The sequence below is a fragment of the Chiloscyllium plagiosum genome, chromosome 22 (genome assembly GCF_004010195.1).
Source record: "Chiloscyllium plagiosum isolate BGI_BamShark_2017 chromosome 22, ASM401019v2, whole genome shotgun sequence".
Taxonomy (NCBI): domain Eukaryota; kingdom Metazoa; phylum Chordata; class Chondrichthyes; order Orectolobiformes; family Hemiscylliidae; genus Chiloscyllium; species Chiloscyllium plagiosum.
The window spans coordinates 1,469,922-1,484,851 of NC_057731.1; the positions used below are offsets into that span (position 1 = coordinate 1,469,922).

The 14,930-nt window shown below is 43.0% G+C and overlaps 1 protein-coding gene across 8 annotated transcripts in view; it reads left to right on the forward strand.

Moving 5' to 3' along the window:
• The window catches only part of mypn (myopalladin), a 309,016-nt gene that overhangs the window by 185,346 nt on the left and 108,740 nt on the right, over positions 1-14,930 (forward strand). For all 8 annotated transcript variants that reach the window (XM_043712278.1, XM_043712277.1, XM_043712280.1 and 5 more), the window contains one exon: positions 4,272-4,590. In XM_043712278.1, coding sequence (XP_043568213.1) covers positions 4,272-4,590 — 319 coding nt within the window. The remainder of the gene's footprint in view (positions 1-4,271; positions 4,591-14,930) is intronic.

The window sequence follows — 14,930 nt, forward strand, 5'->3', positions numbered from 1 at the left end:
CTTTGCTATTGTGATTCCATTATTAAGCAGCAGTGTCATAGGACCCAAAAGCAGCTCCATAGAATTAGGCAGCAGTCTGATAAGAAAAAACAACAGTCTCTTGGGATTATGTAGCAGTTTCTTGGGATTACTTAACTGTCTCTTGGGATTATATAATAGACTCACTGGATTTACAGGAGAAAGTGAGGTCTGCAGATGCTGGAGATCAGAGCTGGAAATGTGTTGCTGGAAAAGCGCAGCAGGTCAGGCAGCATCCAGGGAACAGGAGAATCGACGTTTCGGGCATAAGCCCTTCTTCAGGATTCCTGAAGAAGGGTTTATGCCCGAAACGCCGATTCTCCTGTTCCCTGGATGCTGCCTGACCTCACTGGATTTACAGCATTTTTTCAGGATAACACCATTTGCACAGGATTAGCAGCAGTATCACTGGATAAAACATTAGTCTCACAGGATTACAGTTTTGCAGGATAAAGCAACAGTTGTATGGGATTAGCAGCAATTTTGTAGGATTAAATAACGATCTGACAAAATAGAACAAAAATAAGTGAATCAGAAAACTGATAAAATGAATGTTGTTCTATGAGATTAAATAACTGTTGCAAACAATTTTGATTTTCCTATTTTAATTTTGGTATGAAGGTACCTTCACAGGAGTTTCAGATGATTTTCTGATCAGTGTCAGTTTGACTCCATTATTAATAATTTCTTGGGGTTTCATTGTTACTTTGAGTATATGATTTTGGCTAACTGAACCATCCTGATATATTGAAGTTAGGGACAAGATGACTTGTAAACCTCAATAAAGTCACCCCTCAGCCTCCAACGCTCCAGGGAAAACAGCCCCAGCCTGTTCAGCCTCTCCCTATAGCTCAAATCCTCCAACCCTGAGAACATCCTTGTAAATCTTTTCTGAACCCTTTCAAGTTTCACAACATCTTTCCGATAGGAAGGAGACCAGAATTGCACACAATATTCCAACAGTGGCCTAACCAATCTCCTGTACAGCCGCAACATGACCTCCCAACTCCTGTACTCAATACTCTGACCAATAAAGGAAAGCATACTGAACGCCTTCTTCACTATCCTATCTACCTGCGACTCCACTTTCAAGGAGCTATGAACCTGCACTCCAAGGTCTGTTTGTTCAGCATCACACCCTAGGACCTTTCCATAAGTATAAGTCCTGCTAAGATTTGTTTTCCCAAAATGCAGCACCTCGTATTTATCTGAATTAAACTGCATCTGCCACATCTCAGCCCATTGGCCCATCTGATCAAGATCCTGTTGTAATCTGAGGTAACCTTCTTTGCTGTCCACTACACCTCCAATTTTGGTGTCATCTGCAAACTTACTAACTGTACCTCTTATGCTCACATCCAAATCATTTATGTAAATGACGAAAAGTGGTGTATGGAATGAGCTGCCAGAGGAAGTGGTGGAGGCTAGTACAATTGCAACATTTAAAAGGCATCTGGATGGGTATATGAATAGGAAGGGTTTAGAGGGATATGGGCCGGGTGCTGGCAGATGGGACTAGATTGGGTTGGGATATCTGGTCAGCATGGACGAGTTGGACTGAAGGGTCTGTTTCCGTGCTGTACATCTCTATGACTCTATACTGCTGAAAATGATGACAGGTCTGGGTTTGTGGTGCAGTGGATAGTAAACTGTTCCTCTGAACCAAATGCTACAGGTTCAAGTGCCCTTTCAGAATGTAAAGATAAAGCCAAAGCCACATTTGCAATGTGGCCAAAATGGTTAATTGTCAACCTGTTAAATCTTTTGCATAGAACATAAAACAGTGTAGCACAGTACAGGCCCTTTGGCCCTCGATGTTTTGCTGACCTTTTATCCTACTCCAAGATCAGATTAACCTACATACCCTTCATTTTACTATCATCCATGTGACTATACATGAGTCACTTAAATGTCCCTAATGCATCTGACTCTACTAGCACTGCCAGCAATTAATTCCATGGATCCATCACCCTCTGTGTGAAGAATCTACCTCTGACATCTCCCTAAACATTCCACCAATTACCTTAAAATTATGCCCCCTTGTGATAGACATTTCTGCAATGGGAAGAAGTCTCTGGCTATCCATTGTATCTCTGCCTCTAATCATCTTGTACACCTCTATCAAATCACCTCTCATCCTTCTTTGCTCAAATGAGAAAAGCTGTAGCTCCTTCAACCTTTCCTCATAAGACATACTCTCCAGTCCAGGCAGCATCCTGGTAAATCTGCTCTGCACCCTCTCTAAAGCTTCCACATCTTTCCATAACGAGGCGATCAGAACTGAAAGCAATATTCCGAGTGTGGTCTAACCAGGGCTCTACAGAGCTGCAGCAATACCTTACAGCTCGTAAACTCAATCCCCCTGCTAATAAAAGCCAACACACAATATGCCTTCTTAACAACCCTATCAATCTGGGTGGCAACTTTGAGAGATCTATGGACATGGACCCCAAGATACCTCTGTTCCTCCACACTGGCAAGAATCCTGTCTTTAACCCTGTATTCTGCAAGGAAATGTGACCTTCCAAAGTGAATCATTTCACACTTATCCAGGTTGAATTCCATCTGCCACTTATCAACCCAGTTCTGCATCCTGTCAATGTCCCGTTTTAACCTGCAACAGCCCTCTACTCTATCCACAACTGCACCAACCTTCATGTCATCAGCAAACTTATTAACCCACTCTTTCGCTTCCTCATCCAAGTCGTTTATAAAAATTACAAAGAGCAGAGGTCCCAGAACTGATCCCTGTGGAACAACACTGGTCACCAAGCTCCAGGCTGAATACTTTCCATCTACCAGCTAGATGTCCCTGTTTCCCATGCCTCCTTACTTTCTGAATGAGCCAACCATGTGGAACCTTATCAAATTCCTTGCTAAAATCCATGTACACCACATCCACTGCTCTATTTCTCATCAATGTGTTTGTCACATCCTCAAAAAATTCAGTAAGGTTTGTGAGACATGACCTGCCCCTCACAAAGCCATGCTGACTGTCTCTAATAAAATTATAGTTTTCCAAGTAATCATAAATCCTGTCAGTCAGAATTGTCTCCAATACTTTGCCCACCACAGACGTAAGACTGACTGGTCTGTAATTATCCCTATTCCGTTTCTTGAACAGGGAATAACATTTTCCACCCTCCAATCATTTGGCACTACTCCAGTGGACAGTGAGGATGCAAAGATCCACACCAAAGGCGCAGCAATCTCTTCCCTCGCTTCCTGAAGTGACAGAGGGTTTTTCCCATCTGGCCCAAAGGATTTATCCTTATGTTTTTCAAACTTTTCAGCATATCCTCCTCCTTTAACATCAACCTGTTCGAGCATAACAGTCTGCTTCATGTTGTCCTCACAAACAACAAGGTCCCTCTCAGTAGTGAGTATTGAAGCAAAGTATTCATTGAGGACCTCCTTCTCCTTCTCTGACTTCAGGCACAAGTTCCCTCCACTTTTCCTGATCAGCTCTGCCCTCAGTCTGACCATCCTCTTGTTCCTCACATAAGTGTAGAGTGTAACCGAGATGGTGGCAAGAATGGGAGAATTTCCTGGTCAACCAGATATGTCAAGTAGCTGCAATACAACAGCTTACCTGTGTTAAAAGACTCCATGCACAAACTGTTACCCCAGTCCTCATGGCAAATATCCTCCTTGCTTCGGAGGTCTGTCAGAGAGAAAATAATGAGAAGAGCTTATCATAATTTCTTAATTGCATTTTCCTTCCGACAATGGGTCAAATAGGTGAGGGCTGGATACCAGCTGGGAGAGATAGCTGGGTACAATCCCTGGCAAGTTATTAGAGATTAGAGTTGAGAGTTTTAGGAAAGGATGGATGACAATTTTGTTGATCACATCATTGACAAGAGGCCATGATTGCCAGATGGGAGACTGAAGGATTGCTCAAGGGGCAGGGGAGCATTCCCACTCCTTTGAATTAACAGAGAGTGGAGCACATGAAAACACTGATACTTGTAAATGCTTTCTTTAATGTAATGCTTATTTAAACTGTTTGATTCTAGACCTAAGGCAAATTGCAGAAAGTCCCAATCATGATGGTAACCCTACCTGTATTACCGGGGTATTCCTTGAGATTGGAAGTCTGCCCATAGTTTTCTGCAGTGTTATCTTGGACGATGAGTCTCACAACTAGGAATGCAATTTCTTAGAATTGGCTCCCAATTGTAGAAAGTCATATTTCTCATATGGTAAACTGTCTGCAATTCCTCACTTCTATTTGCAAACCTTTTTCACAGGAATTGAAGATAATAATGCTGTTAGTACGAATGTTTCAAGCTCTGTGACAGTTGCAGCCAATGTGCCAGTCCAACCAGACAAAACACACTTGCATCCTTCTGTCCATTTGAAACCCAAACTGGAGGGTGTCCTTGTAAACCATCAGGATCACAAGCCCAAAGCTGGGCTGAGAGTGCATTTCAATTTGCCTGAAGATGACACCGCAAGCGAGCCTTCAATTGAACGGGAACACAGTTTGAGAAATGGACAGAACACCTGGGCTTCAGGGTTAATTTCACCCACAAAGGAGCCACCACCAGTATTTGCGAAACCAAAACTGTGAGTAGTTCATAACAACTGCAGACCTGCAGAATTATGACATTGTTTTGACTGGAGTTTGAAAGCAGACAGTTTCCTGATTAGTGCCATGATACTATTCTTTGGAAAGTTGTCAGTAACAGTTCTGGTAACCAACCATTGCTTGAATTTTTGAAAGTTTAACATTTTTCTACCCTCAAAAACAGATTGCAACACAACAGGAGAACATTAGGATTAACATTTTAAAGAGATATATCTCATATCAAAATTCATCCATACTGCTGAAGATGTTTGGAGCAAGGAATATCTTGTTCCACTAATAAAATGCAGATTCAGACGGCTGAATTTTATGAGCCTTCTGGAGATTGGCTGCGAGGAGAGAGACCTCATAAAATTGGGTAGAAGCAATCAGGAGGGAAATCTGATCATCTTAAAAAGGTAGAACACAGCTGTCTGCAAACTGGAGGGAAGTGGGCAATTCATTGGTCAGTGTTAGGTCACATGTCACCCCACCTACGTTTTACTGATGCCAAGATGGGCCACTCTCCATGTTGGCCTCCAACATGTGGGCTCCCAGAGGAGGCATCCTTTAATGGTCTACCCATGGTCCCTGAGGAGATGATACCAATGATTGAATCCATGGTTTCAACACTGCAATAACAGATGCACTCTGTTTGCCAGGACCTGCCTGGGACTATCTCCACTTGGGCTGGCAGCTTTGAAACGTTGGCCTCTATCTTCAAGTGAATAGCAGTCCAGGCAGCACCTCATAATTGGCTGCCACTGGTAAACAGTGCCTGGCATTCCACCATCCTTTGGCTTCTACTGTCGTTCAGTGCAAGCCTGGGACCTGCAACACAATGCCATAATCCTTGGAAAGATTCCAGCCAGAGAAACAAAGCATATCTGAGTACAAAAATAGACCATCCAATCCGTCCCTCAGCATCAGTTTTTGTCTTCATATGAGCAGGTTTTATCAGCCTAATACTTCTGCTTTCTTCTGTATCTGTTAGCATTCTGATTATCCCAATTTACTGATTCCACTTTTTAAAAATGGATCCAACAATGGCAGAAGCAGATGACTGTGCATTCCATTTTATTACCACACATGGTTGCAGAATTTCGATCAGATAGATTGCATACAGCCATGATCTTGACTGCTATCTTTGTTGGAATATGTGGCAGCCAGGACAGGTGACCATCAGTGGACATTGGGCATATGTTGTCTGGATTGTCCCAAAGGCTCAAAATTTGGTTGTCTACCATCAGTGACAGGATAGAACATCCCCATCATTAACAACATTTGAGAAAGGCCCCCCCAGATACTGGCTGTAGGGTAAAAAAAAATAATATGGTGGAAGGGTGAGGCAATGTGAATAGAATTTGTACCTCCAGTTGAACAGATGGACTACACCTTGAAACAAAGATCAGAGTGGCATTGTAACCCAGTTCTCCATATAATCTCCTTCCTTGCCAGGCTCAGCTCTTATTAGTGCAGATTGCTGAATAAATCTTCACTGTCCTGAGCAAAGAACTTTTCATTTAATATTAAGAGCAAAGAGGAGTGTGAAAGCCATCATTGCTGATGTCTTGAAGACTAATAATGTGGATTGGAGTAAAGGATATTGTTGGCAGATTGAGTGAGTTGGTGTCACAAAGTTGGATGGGAATTAGGATTGTTGTTTATCCAACTTCCAGACTGCCGTTTATAGCCAGGCTGCATTTCCATTGGCCACTGCAATTGCACTTTTCACATAATTGTCTTTTGAAGGACCTAAAATTTATTTGTGAACTCAGGCTGTTCTGGATGTGGAACAATAAGTTGGTTTCAAATGGTTGCTGCATTTAAAGGCACATTCATCTATTTTGACAATCACAGTATTGAAAGGGAATGCCATATTAAAAGTGAAAAGTTGTTTTGTTGCAACATGCTGTTCATTTCACAATGCTGCATTCTTTTAGAATTGAATTGCAAACTCTTATTTTTCAACTGTAGCTGTTCTGTCAGAACAACAATTTTGAAGATGGGCATCTCAGTGCATAGCTGCCCATTTTTTTTTTAAACTTTGAAGAAGAAAGATAATTAGAGGAAGAGGCCATTCTCACCCAAACATACTTGTCTTCCAAGGAGATACAAAGAAGGCAAACTCCTCAGACAATGTCAAGGATTGAGATGCTTCTGCCTATCGTAAATACTGCCAGTTCTCATTCTGCCACCATCATGGGCGGCACGGTGGCACAGTGGTTAGCACTGCTGCCTCACAGCGCCCGGGTTCAATTCCCACCACAGGCGACTAACTGTGTGGAGTCTGCACGTTCTCCCCGTGTCTGCGTGGGTTTCCTCCGGGTGCTCCGGTTTCCTCCCACAGTCCAAAGATGTGCAGGTTAGGTGAATTGGCCATGCTAAATTGCCCATAGTGTTAGGTAAGGGGTAAATGTAAGGGTATGGGTGGGTTGCGCTTCGGCGGGTCGGTGTGGACTTGTTGGGCCGAAGGGCCTGTTTCCACACTGTAATCTAATCTAATCTAATCTAATCTGTAATCATTGTTGCTGAATGATCTCTGACCTCTGCTTTGCTGCTATCCATTTACTTCCCATGGATGCTGACTTTGCTCTGCTTCATTTGTCATCCTTCTCTGGATTATGAAGTAGTTTCTTAAGCACATAATTGTCTTCCAATTCTATATGTGCTTCATCTCCTGATAGCTCCCACCTAATCCTGTAAATTTACTTCTCATGTCCCCCTAACTTATTGCTTACAATTCCTGGTTAAAATCATGCTACTCTTCAGATGTTATAGGGAAATTGTCAGTATGTTATACCAATAACTGAGGTCACTATATCTCCACCAAACCCTTAACTGTAACCATTCTCATCAGCCCCAGCACAAACTCCATCCACCAGTCACTGATTCTTCCATTACCATCTCAAGCTGGAGCTAACTAAAACTTCACTGTCATATTTCAGTGTGGAAATAATCCCAGCAAGTCCACACCAACCCTCTGAAGAGTAACCCACCTAACCCATTCCCCTCGCTATCACTCTACAGTTTCCTGACTAATGCATCTAATCTACACATCCCTGAACACTATGGGCAATTTAGCATGGTCAATTCACCTAACCTGCACATCATTATGATTGTGGGACGAAACTGGAGCACCCAGAGGAAGCCTACTCAGACACGGGAAGGATGTGCAAACTCCACACTGACAGTTGCCCAAGGCTGGACTCGAACCTGGGTCCCTGGCGCTGTGAGGCAGCAGTCCTAACCACTGAGCCACTCTCCCACCTAAAAACTAACTGCCATATTTCCTGGATTATAATAGTGACTACACTTAACTGTGAGTAACAGGAGCTGTAAAAGGTCCTGAGATCATGAAAGGCATGATATAAATTCAGGCTGACCAAGCAATCTGCACTTCCATCAAGCCTGGCTGCCTGCAAAGGGTTAGATATTCACATACATGTTAGATCATTAACTCTTTAAGCTTTATTTTTCTAGCCTGTTTGAAGCATGAGAAAACATTCTTTGAAATACTTATAAAAAGTTTTCATTGATTGAAGTGTCATGAAAGAAACTGGTCCAGTTGTTTTAAGCTGTACCATATGGTTGATATTTATCTCAAGAGTATACCCCGGCGCTGGAAGTGATTCTTCAGAACTGAATAGACGGCTGAAAGGCTTTGCCTGATGCATGGCTCCAGTTCAAGCAACAAAGGAGCACACTTTCCTTTAGCAAACTGTACAGGGCACACAGTGAAAAAGTAATCAGGGCTGTAAGCTGAAAACATTGGACTGTTTTATATTAAAGTGTTCCATAGAAAAATGCAGAAGTATTTCTATCATCAGGCAGAATTGTTTAACTGTATTTTTGAAAGGGCATAACAAGGTTTGGCGACCTCAGAGACTTAAGAAATTTAATATTTTAACATGTTACATCTCCCATTTCCTGAAAGCTTCGGGAACAGAAATTATGAATACCCAGTCCTGTGAAATGACAGTCAAATTGTCCAGGAATTAATGTGGATGATAGGGGGTCACACTTACTGGTTGGAGAGCTGCATCTCTCTTTCCAAAGAACACCAAGTGTTGTTTAAATCCAGTCAGGCATTTAACTGGATAATGTTGAGCCTCCCATTTGACTAAATACCCAGTGGGCCACACCCCAACAACAAAGCACGCACAATCACAGGCTAACAGCTGTGCAATATTGGCAGGGCGAACAAGAGTAATGGGAATAGGGACGACAGAGCCCCCTACAGTGGGACGTGCAATCAATCCCCGATGCAGTGAGTGTTTGAGTTGGAAGTCTTTTGGAGAGAGTTCCCAGTGAAGCTGTGGGAAGGAGGTGAAAGCAGAAGCAGGGGATTGGCTTCTAATCAGCAACCACAAATCCCTTCCCCTGAAAATTCCTGACACGTGTCCCTCGATTGACCAGAGTGGTCACAAACAAGGCTTTCTTAGCAGCCTCACCAAATGGTGAGAGCCCTGCCTGCCACTGGTTGTAGTACAGCTGATCAGGATGATGCCTAAATGGCCTTTATTCATGTCGATCTCCTGCAAGGCTTCCCTCCCTAGATTTATTTAGAGAGAGAGGCACAATCACATCTGAACCATTATGCCTAATTACACGTGACAACCTCCACTCCATGCTGCATCTGAACTCACTTGACTCAACTAAATGCATTAGTGTGTAGTTCCTCAGCTGTACTACTGTTCCTTAGCTATTTTAATACCACTTCCGTGTTTTTTAGATATCCTTTAGATATGTTCAACCATTTGCCTTGTTAAAAAAATGGCATCTGCCTTTCTAAAAAATCTTTTATTATTACAATGTCCCAGGTCTTTCTCAAAACAGACCTTTGGGTTCAACCCATCCATGCCGACCAGATATCCCAACCCAATCTAGTCCCACCTGCCAGCACTTGGCCCATATTCTTCTAAATCTTTCCTATTCCTATATCCATTCAAATGCCTCTTAAATGTTGCAATTGTACTAGCCTCCACCACTTCATCTGGCAGCTCATTCCATGCACATACTACCTTCTACGTGAAAAAGTTGCCCCTTAGATCTCTTTTATATCTTTCCTCTCTCACCCTAAACCTATGCCTAGTACATCTCTATGACCCTATGTAGATGTTAGGAAATTGGCCAAGAATAGAAAGGAAGAGGTTGGAGTGGATGGTCAAAGGAATGAACACCAACTAGCCACGAAAAGACACGACCAGCTATCCTTAGTAGCCACACATGCAGATGATAAGCAACATGAATTCGACTGGGACAACACTACTATTATAGGACAAGCCAAACAGAGAACAGCCAGGGAATTCCTAGAGGCATGGCACTCATCCACAGTTTCAATCAATAAGCACATCGACCTGGACCCAATATACCGACCACTGCAGTGGACAGCTGGAACTGACAACCGGAAGCGGCAGAGACAAACCACTATAAATGCCAGAGGAAAGATCACAGAAGCGCTTCACAGGTGGCTCCCAAACACTGAGGATGTCACCTAGACAGGGGATGAAAAGTCTGCAACACAAATTCCCAGCTCGGCGAACAGAACCACAACAACGAGCACCCGTGCTACAAATCTTCTCCCAAACTTTGAATATTTTGTGTAAATTTGTATAGTTTTTTCTGCAGGTCTAGTTTTTTTCATTTTCTGTGTTTGTTGCTATCTAATATTTATGGCTTGTTGTACTGTGTGTGTCCATTTATGGTCCGTTGCATGAGTGAGTAAAGATTTTTGGTGCAAAATTTCCCGCTTGTATTTACGGAATCTGTTGTGGGCATCAGTATCCATTTCTCTTAGCATTCTGTGGCTGTTTTGCATTGCTAATCTTTTGGCTGGTGGCAGAAAACTAGCCACCAGGACACATGAACATCAATTTGCCACAAAACGACATGACCCTCACTCACTAGTATCCTTACATACAGATAAGGAAGGACTTTGACTGGGACAACACATCCATCCAAGGACAAGCCAAACAGAGACACGCACAAGAATTCCTAGAAGCGTGACATTCCAACCAGAATTGTATCAACAAATACATTGACATGGATCCCATTTAGCACCCCTGAGAAAAAGAACAGGAAGTACCATCACCATAGAAAATGATGTCACCACAGGAAATGACATTACCAACCCAAAGAAACCAAAACATATAAATAAAAAGCAGGAAACACCAGCAGTGCTTCGTCCAGAGGCTCACTGAAGATGTTATCTAGTATGGTGACAAAATGTCTGAAAATAAACCTTCCAACTCAGCAAGCAAACTTACATCCAGAAACACCAAAGTTTCCACCAGCGGATTTTCTGTGGGATTTCAGGGCAGGAATTCCACCCTCCTAAGTGTCACCAGCCAGAAGGAGGTCAGTAGCTTTTTCTCCCCAGCGTCACCTGGGAGACTACAGGACTGGCCACAGTCAGAGGACCAGGGTTGAGGAGCCACAAACTAAAGGTACAAGAATTTGTAAGGGAAATGGCAGAGAATAGTTATTTTGCATGTGCCTTCATGGAAAAAAATACATAATTTCCAGAAATACAAGGCCACTAAGGGACTTGAAGAACTGAGGAACTAAAAGAACTCAGTATCAGCTAAGAGCTAGTATGCTACTAGTTAACTGGATTGAAGGTTGATATATCTGCGGACCCAGATCAGCACCATCCCAGAATATTGAAGGAAGTGGCTAGGGAGATTGTGGATACATTGGTGATCATCTTTCAAAAGAATTAGAATCAATCATGGAATCACTACAGTGTAAAAACAGGCCCTTTGTCCCAACAAGTCCACACTAACCCTCCGAAGAGTAACCCACCTAGACCCATTCCCCTACCCAATTAATCTACATTTACCCTTGATTAATGCAGTGTATAACCTACACATCCCTGAATGCTATGGGCAATTTATCATGGCCAATTCACCTGACCTTTGGACTGTGGGAGGAAACCGGAGCACCGGGAGGAAACCCACACAGACACTGAGAGAATGTGCAAACTCCACACAGACAGTCGCCTGAGGCTAGAATCAAACCCAGGTCCCTGGTGCTGTGAGGCAGCAGTGCTAACCACAGTGCTAGCCAGATTCTACAGATTCTGGACAAATTCCTGCTGAAAGAAAAATAACAGATGTCACAACACTTTTCTTTTTGAGAAAGAAGGAGAATGGAGAACAACAAACCTGTTAACTTGGTGACTGAGGGAGAAAAGAAGTGTTCAACTGTGTAATGACAGAGATGAGAATTGGTCATTTACAAATGAATTGTAAAATTGTGCAGAGTCAGCATAGATTTATGCAAAGGAAACTATATATGACAAAAGTGATTAGGTTTCTTCAGGATGTAACTGGTAGCATTGATAAAGGAGAACCAGTGGATTCCCCGCTCCACTGCTCTAAACCTCCTCAAGACCCCCACAAATGCAATAAAGACAGGGTCCCCTTGTCCTCACATACCACCTCATCAGTCTCCGCATCCAACGTGTCATCCTAAAACACTTCTGCGAACTCCGATTAGACCCCACCACCAAGAACATCTTCCCCTCCCATCCCTCTTTGCTTTCCACAAGGACTGTTCCCTTCACCAATCCTTGATTCACACCTCTCTCCCCATTAACCCCCATCCCAAACCCCGAGGTACCTTCTGCAACCGTAAACAATGCAAAACCTGCCAGCACACCACCCATCTCACCTCCATCCAGGGCTCCAAACAGTCCTTCCAGGTGAGACAGAGGTTCGCCTGCCTCTCCTCCAAACTAGTTTACTGTATCTGGTGCTCCTGATGTGGTCTTCTCTACATTGGGGAGACTAAACATAAACTCAGGGCACATTTTGCTGAGCATCTCAGGCAGACCCACAGGGGCCAACCTGACAACCTAGACACCACCCGTTTTAATTCCCCTTCTCAATCCCTTCCCAACATGATCATTCTTAGCCTCCTCCATCGCTATAGTGAATCAGACCGCAAATTAGAGGAACAACACCTCATCTTCCGCCTGAGCAGCATATAGCCTGGACGACTCAACATTGAGTTCTCCAATTTCAAATAACCTCCCTTCCCATTCCCCCGATTCCCTTCCCAGCCCCTCCCCCTCCCTTCCATTCCTCTGATCGACCCATCCTTCCAGCTTCCAACCAGATTCATTCCTCCTGTTGACCAGCACATAGTGTGTGTTCACCTATCCCTACCTCACCGCATTCCCCCCCCCCCCAACTTTATCTGCAGCTCCCCTTACATCCATTCCTAGTCCTGAAGAAGGGTTACACCCAAAACATCTACTTCTCAACCTCCTGATGCTGCCTGGCTTGCTGAATTATTTTTAAAGAGCAGCTCTTTTGTAGGGACAACGAACAACTACATTTTTTTCATATTATTATCATTCAGTAATAGTTGTCATGGCCTAGATTTATTGACTGAATTTAAAATTTATTGCTATGTTGGGATTTGAATTTCTAGTTCAGTGATATCACTACTATGCACAATCTACTTGTAGTGATCTCTACTTTAAGAATTCAAAGCTTCTCCTGTTCAATGTATAACTGAAGGTGACCCAGGACTCAGTTTAGGATCATCTGAATGATGGCATTTGATGGTTCAGCACTCAGTCAGTACTGCACTGAGCTGTCAGACTAGATTTTCACACTCAATTCTGGACTTACACAGTGAACCCTACAACCTTCAGGAATGGCAACAGGAGTAGTGCCAATCGAGGATTATGGAAAAGCATCTCAGGGTCTCAAGCTTCTGAGGAAAATAATTCTTCCCACTCTATTTCACTTTGTTACTGCTGAATCAATACTCCCGTGTCACCAATTGTCTAACAAGTGGAAACTGTCCTGTTATCTGAAATAGAAACCCCTTTACAGTCTTGTCTATCAATATTATTTTGTCATTAATGTAAACTGAGAGCTGTTCTGTTATTGTGCAGTTTGTATTATTTTGAATTTATCCCCTGTTATTCAGACTGAATAGATTTGCATTGCTGGCTTGCTGTGGTATTTGAATGCAAACCTTTGACGTCTGCTTAACCAAGTCACCAGACTAATTATATACTTCCTGACGACAATTAAGTAACAAATGCTGTTTATTTGTTTTTTGCTGAAAGGATAATATTCAGTTGAAGCCTGATTATTCCAAACGTTTTCAAAGACAACCTATTCATTAATGTAATCACAGCTTTGTGTATATCTCCAGTACATTTTGCTCAGGGTGGATTATCTGATTTGTAACCTTACTGAAAAATCATAATATGACAAGTTAGTGAGGGAAGGTTTTGGCCAGCCCTTCCTTTTGTGAACATTCCTTCCCTGTATACATTCTGTTCATTTGTTTCTTCACTGTTCTGACTGTAAAGCCATTTGCTTTGTTTGTAAAACTCAGAAGAAATAATATTGTTCCTTCTGAAATCTGAATTTGTAGAATTCATCTCATCTACTTGATGAGATGCTACAGATTTCAAGGAGAGGAATAGGGAGAAGCTCCATTTAGTTTGTATGGCTGGTCTCTATAGACCGTCTGATCTGAGAGAGTGTTGAGTATGGGACACTTTTAGAATAGATGGGCTTTTTGTCACAGATGAATCTGAAATAAGCCAGGGATACTACTTCCCATCTTACTTCCATAGTTGTCCTACACCTGTTGCAGAAATAGGCCCACACTTCTGAAGGAACTGCAAAAGAAAATCAGGAAAGGTCAGTCTAAAAAAGGCAAAGAATTAAGGTAATACGCCTCTGCCCTTCCTTCCTTCCTACTGGACCACAGAACTCAGCAATGTGTTGCTGGAAAAGCGCAGCAGGTCAGGCAGCATCCAAGGAGAAGGAGAATCGACGTTTCGGGCATAAGCCCTTCTTCAGGAGCCCCTTTGCCTGAAACATCGATTCTCCTTCTCTTTGGATGCTGCCTGACCTGCTGCGCTTTTCCAGCAACACATTTTTAAGCTCTGATCTCCAGTATCTGCAGTCCTCCCTTTCTCCACAGAACTCAGCATTCAAGGTACAATGGACAGAACAGAATCCTGAGGTGTGAAGAAGATGTTTCCACTAGGGGAAGAGACTAGGACCTGAGGGCACTGCCTCCAGAGTGAAGGGATTTTTTTTAGGACAGATATGAGGAGGAATTTCTTCAGCCAGAGGGTGGTGAATCTGTGGAACTTACTGTTGCAGAGGGTTATAGAGGTCAAGTTATTGAGTGTATTTAAGACACAAATAGGTTCTTGATTAGTAAAGGGTTCAAGGGTTACAAGGAGAAAGCAGGAGAGTGGAGTTGAGGGACATTTTATCATTCCTGAAGAAGGGCCTGTGCCCGAAACGTCGAATCTCCTGTTCCCTGGATGCTGCCTGACCTGCTGTGCTGTTCC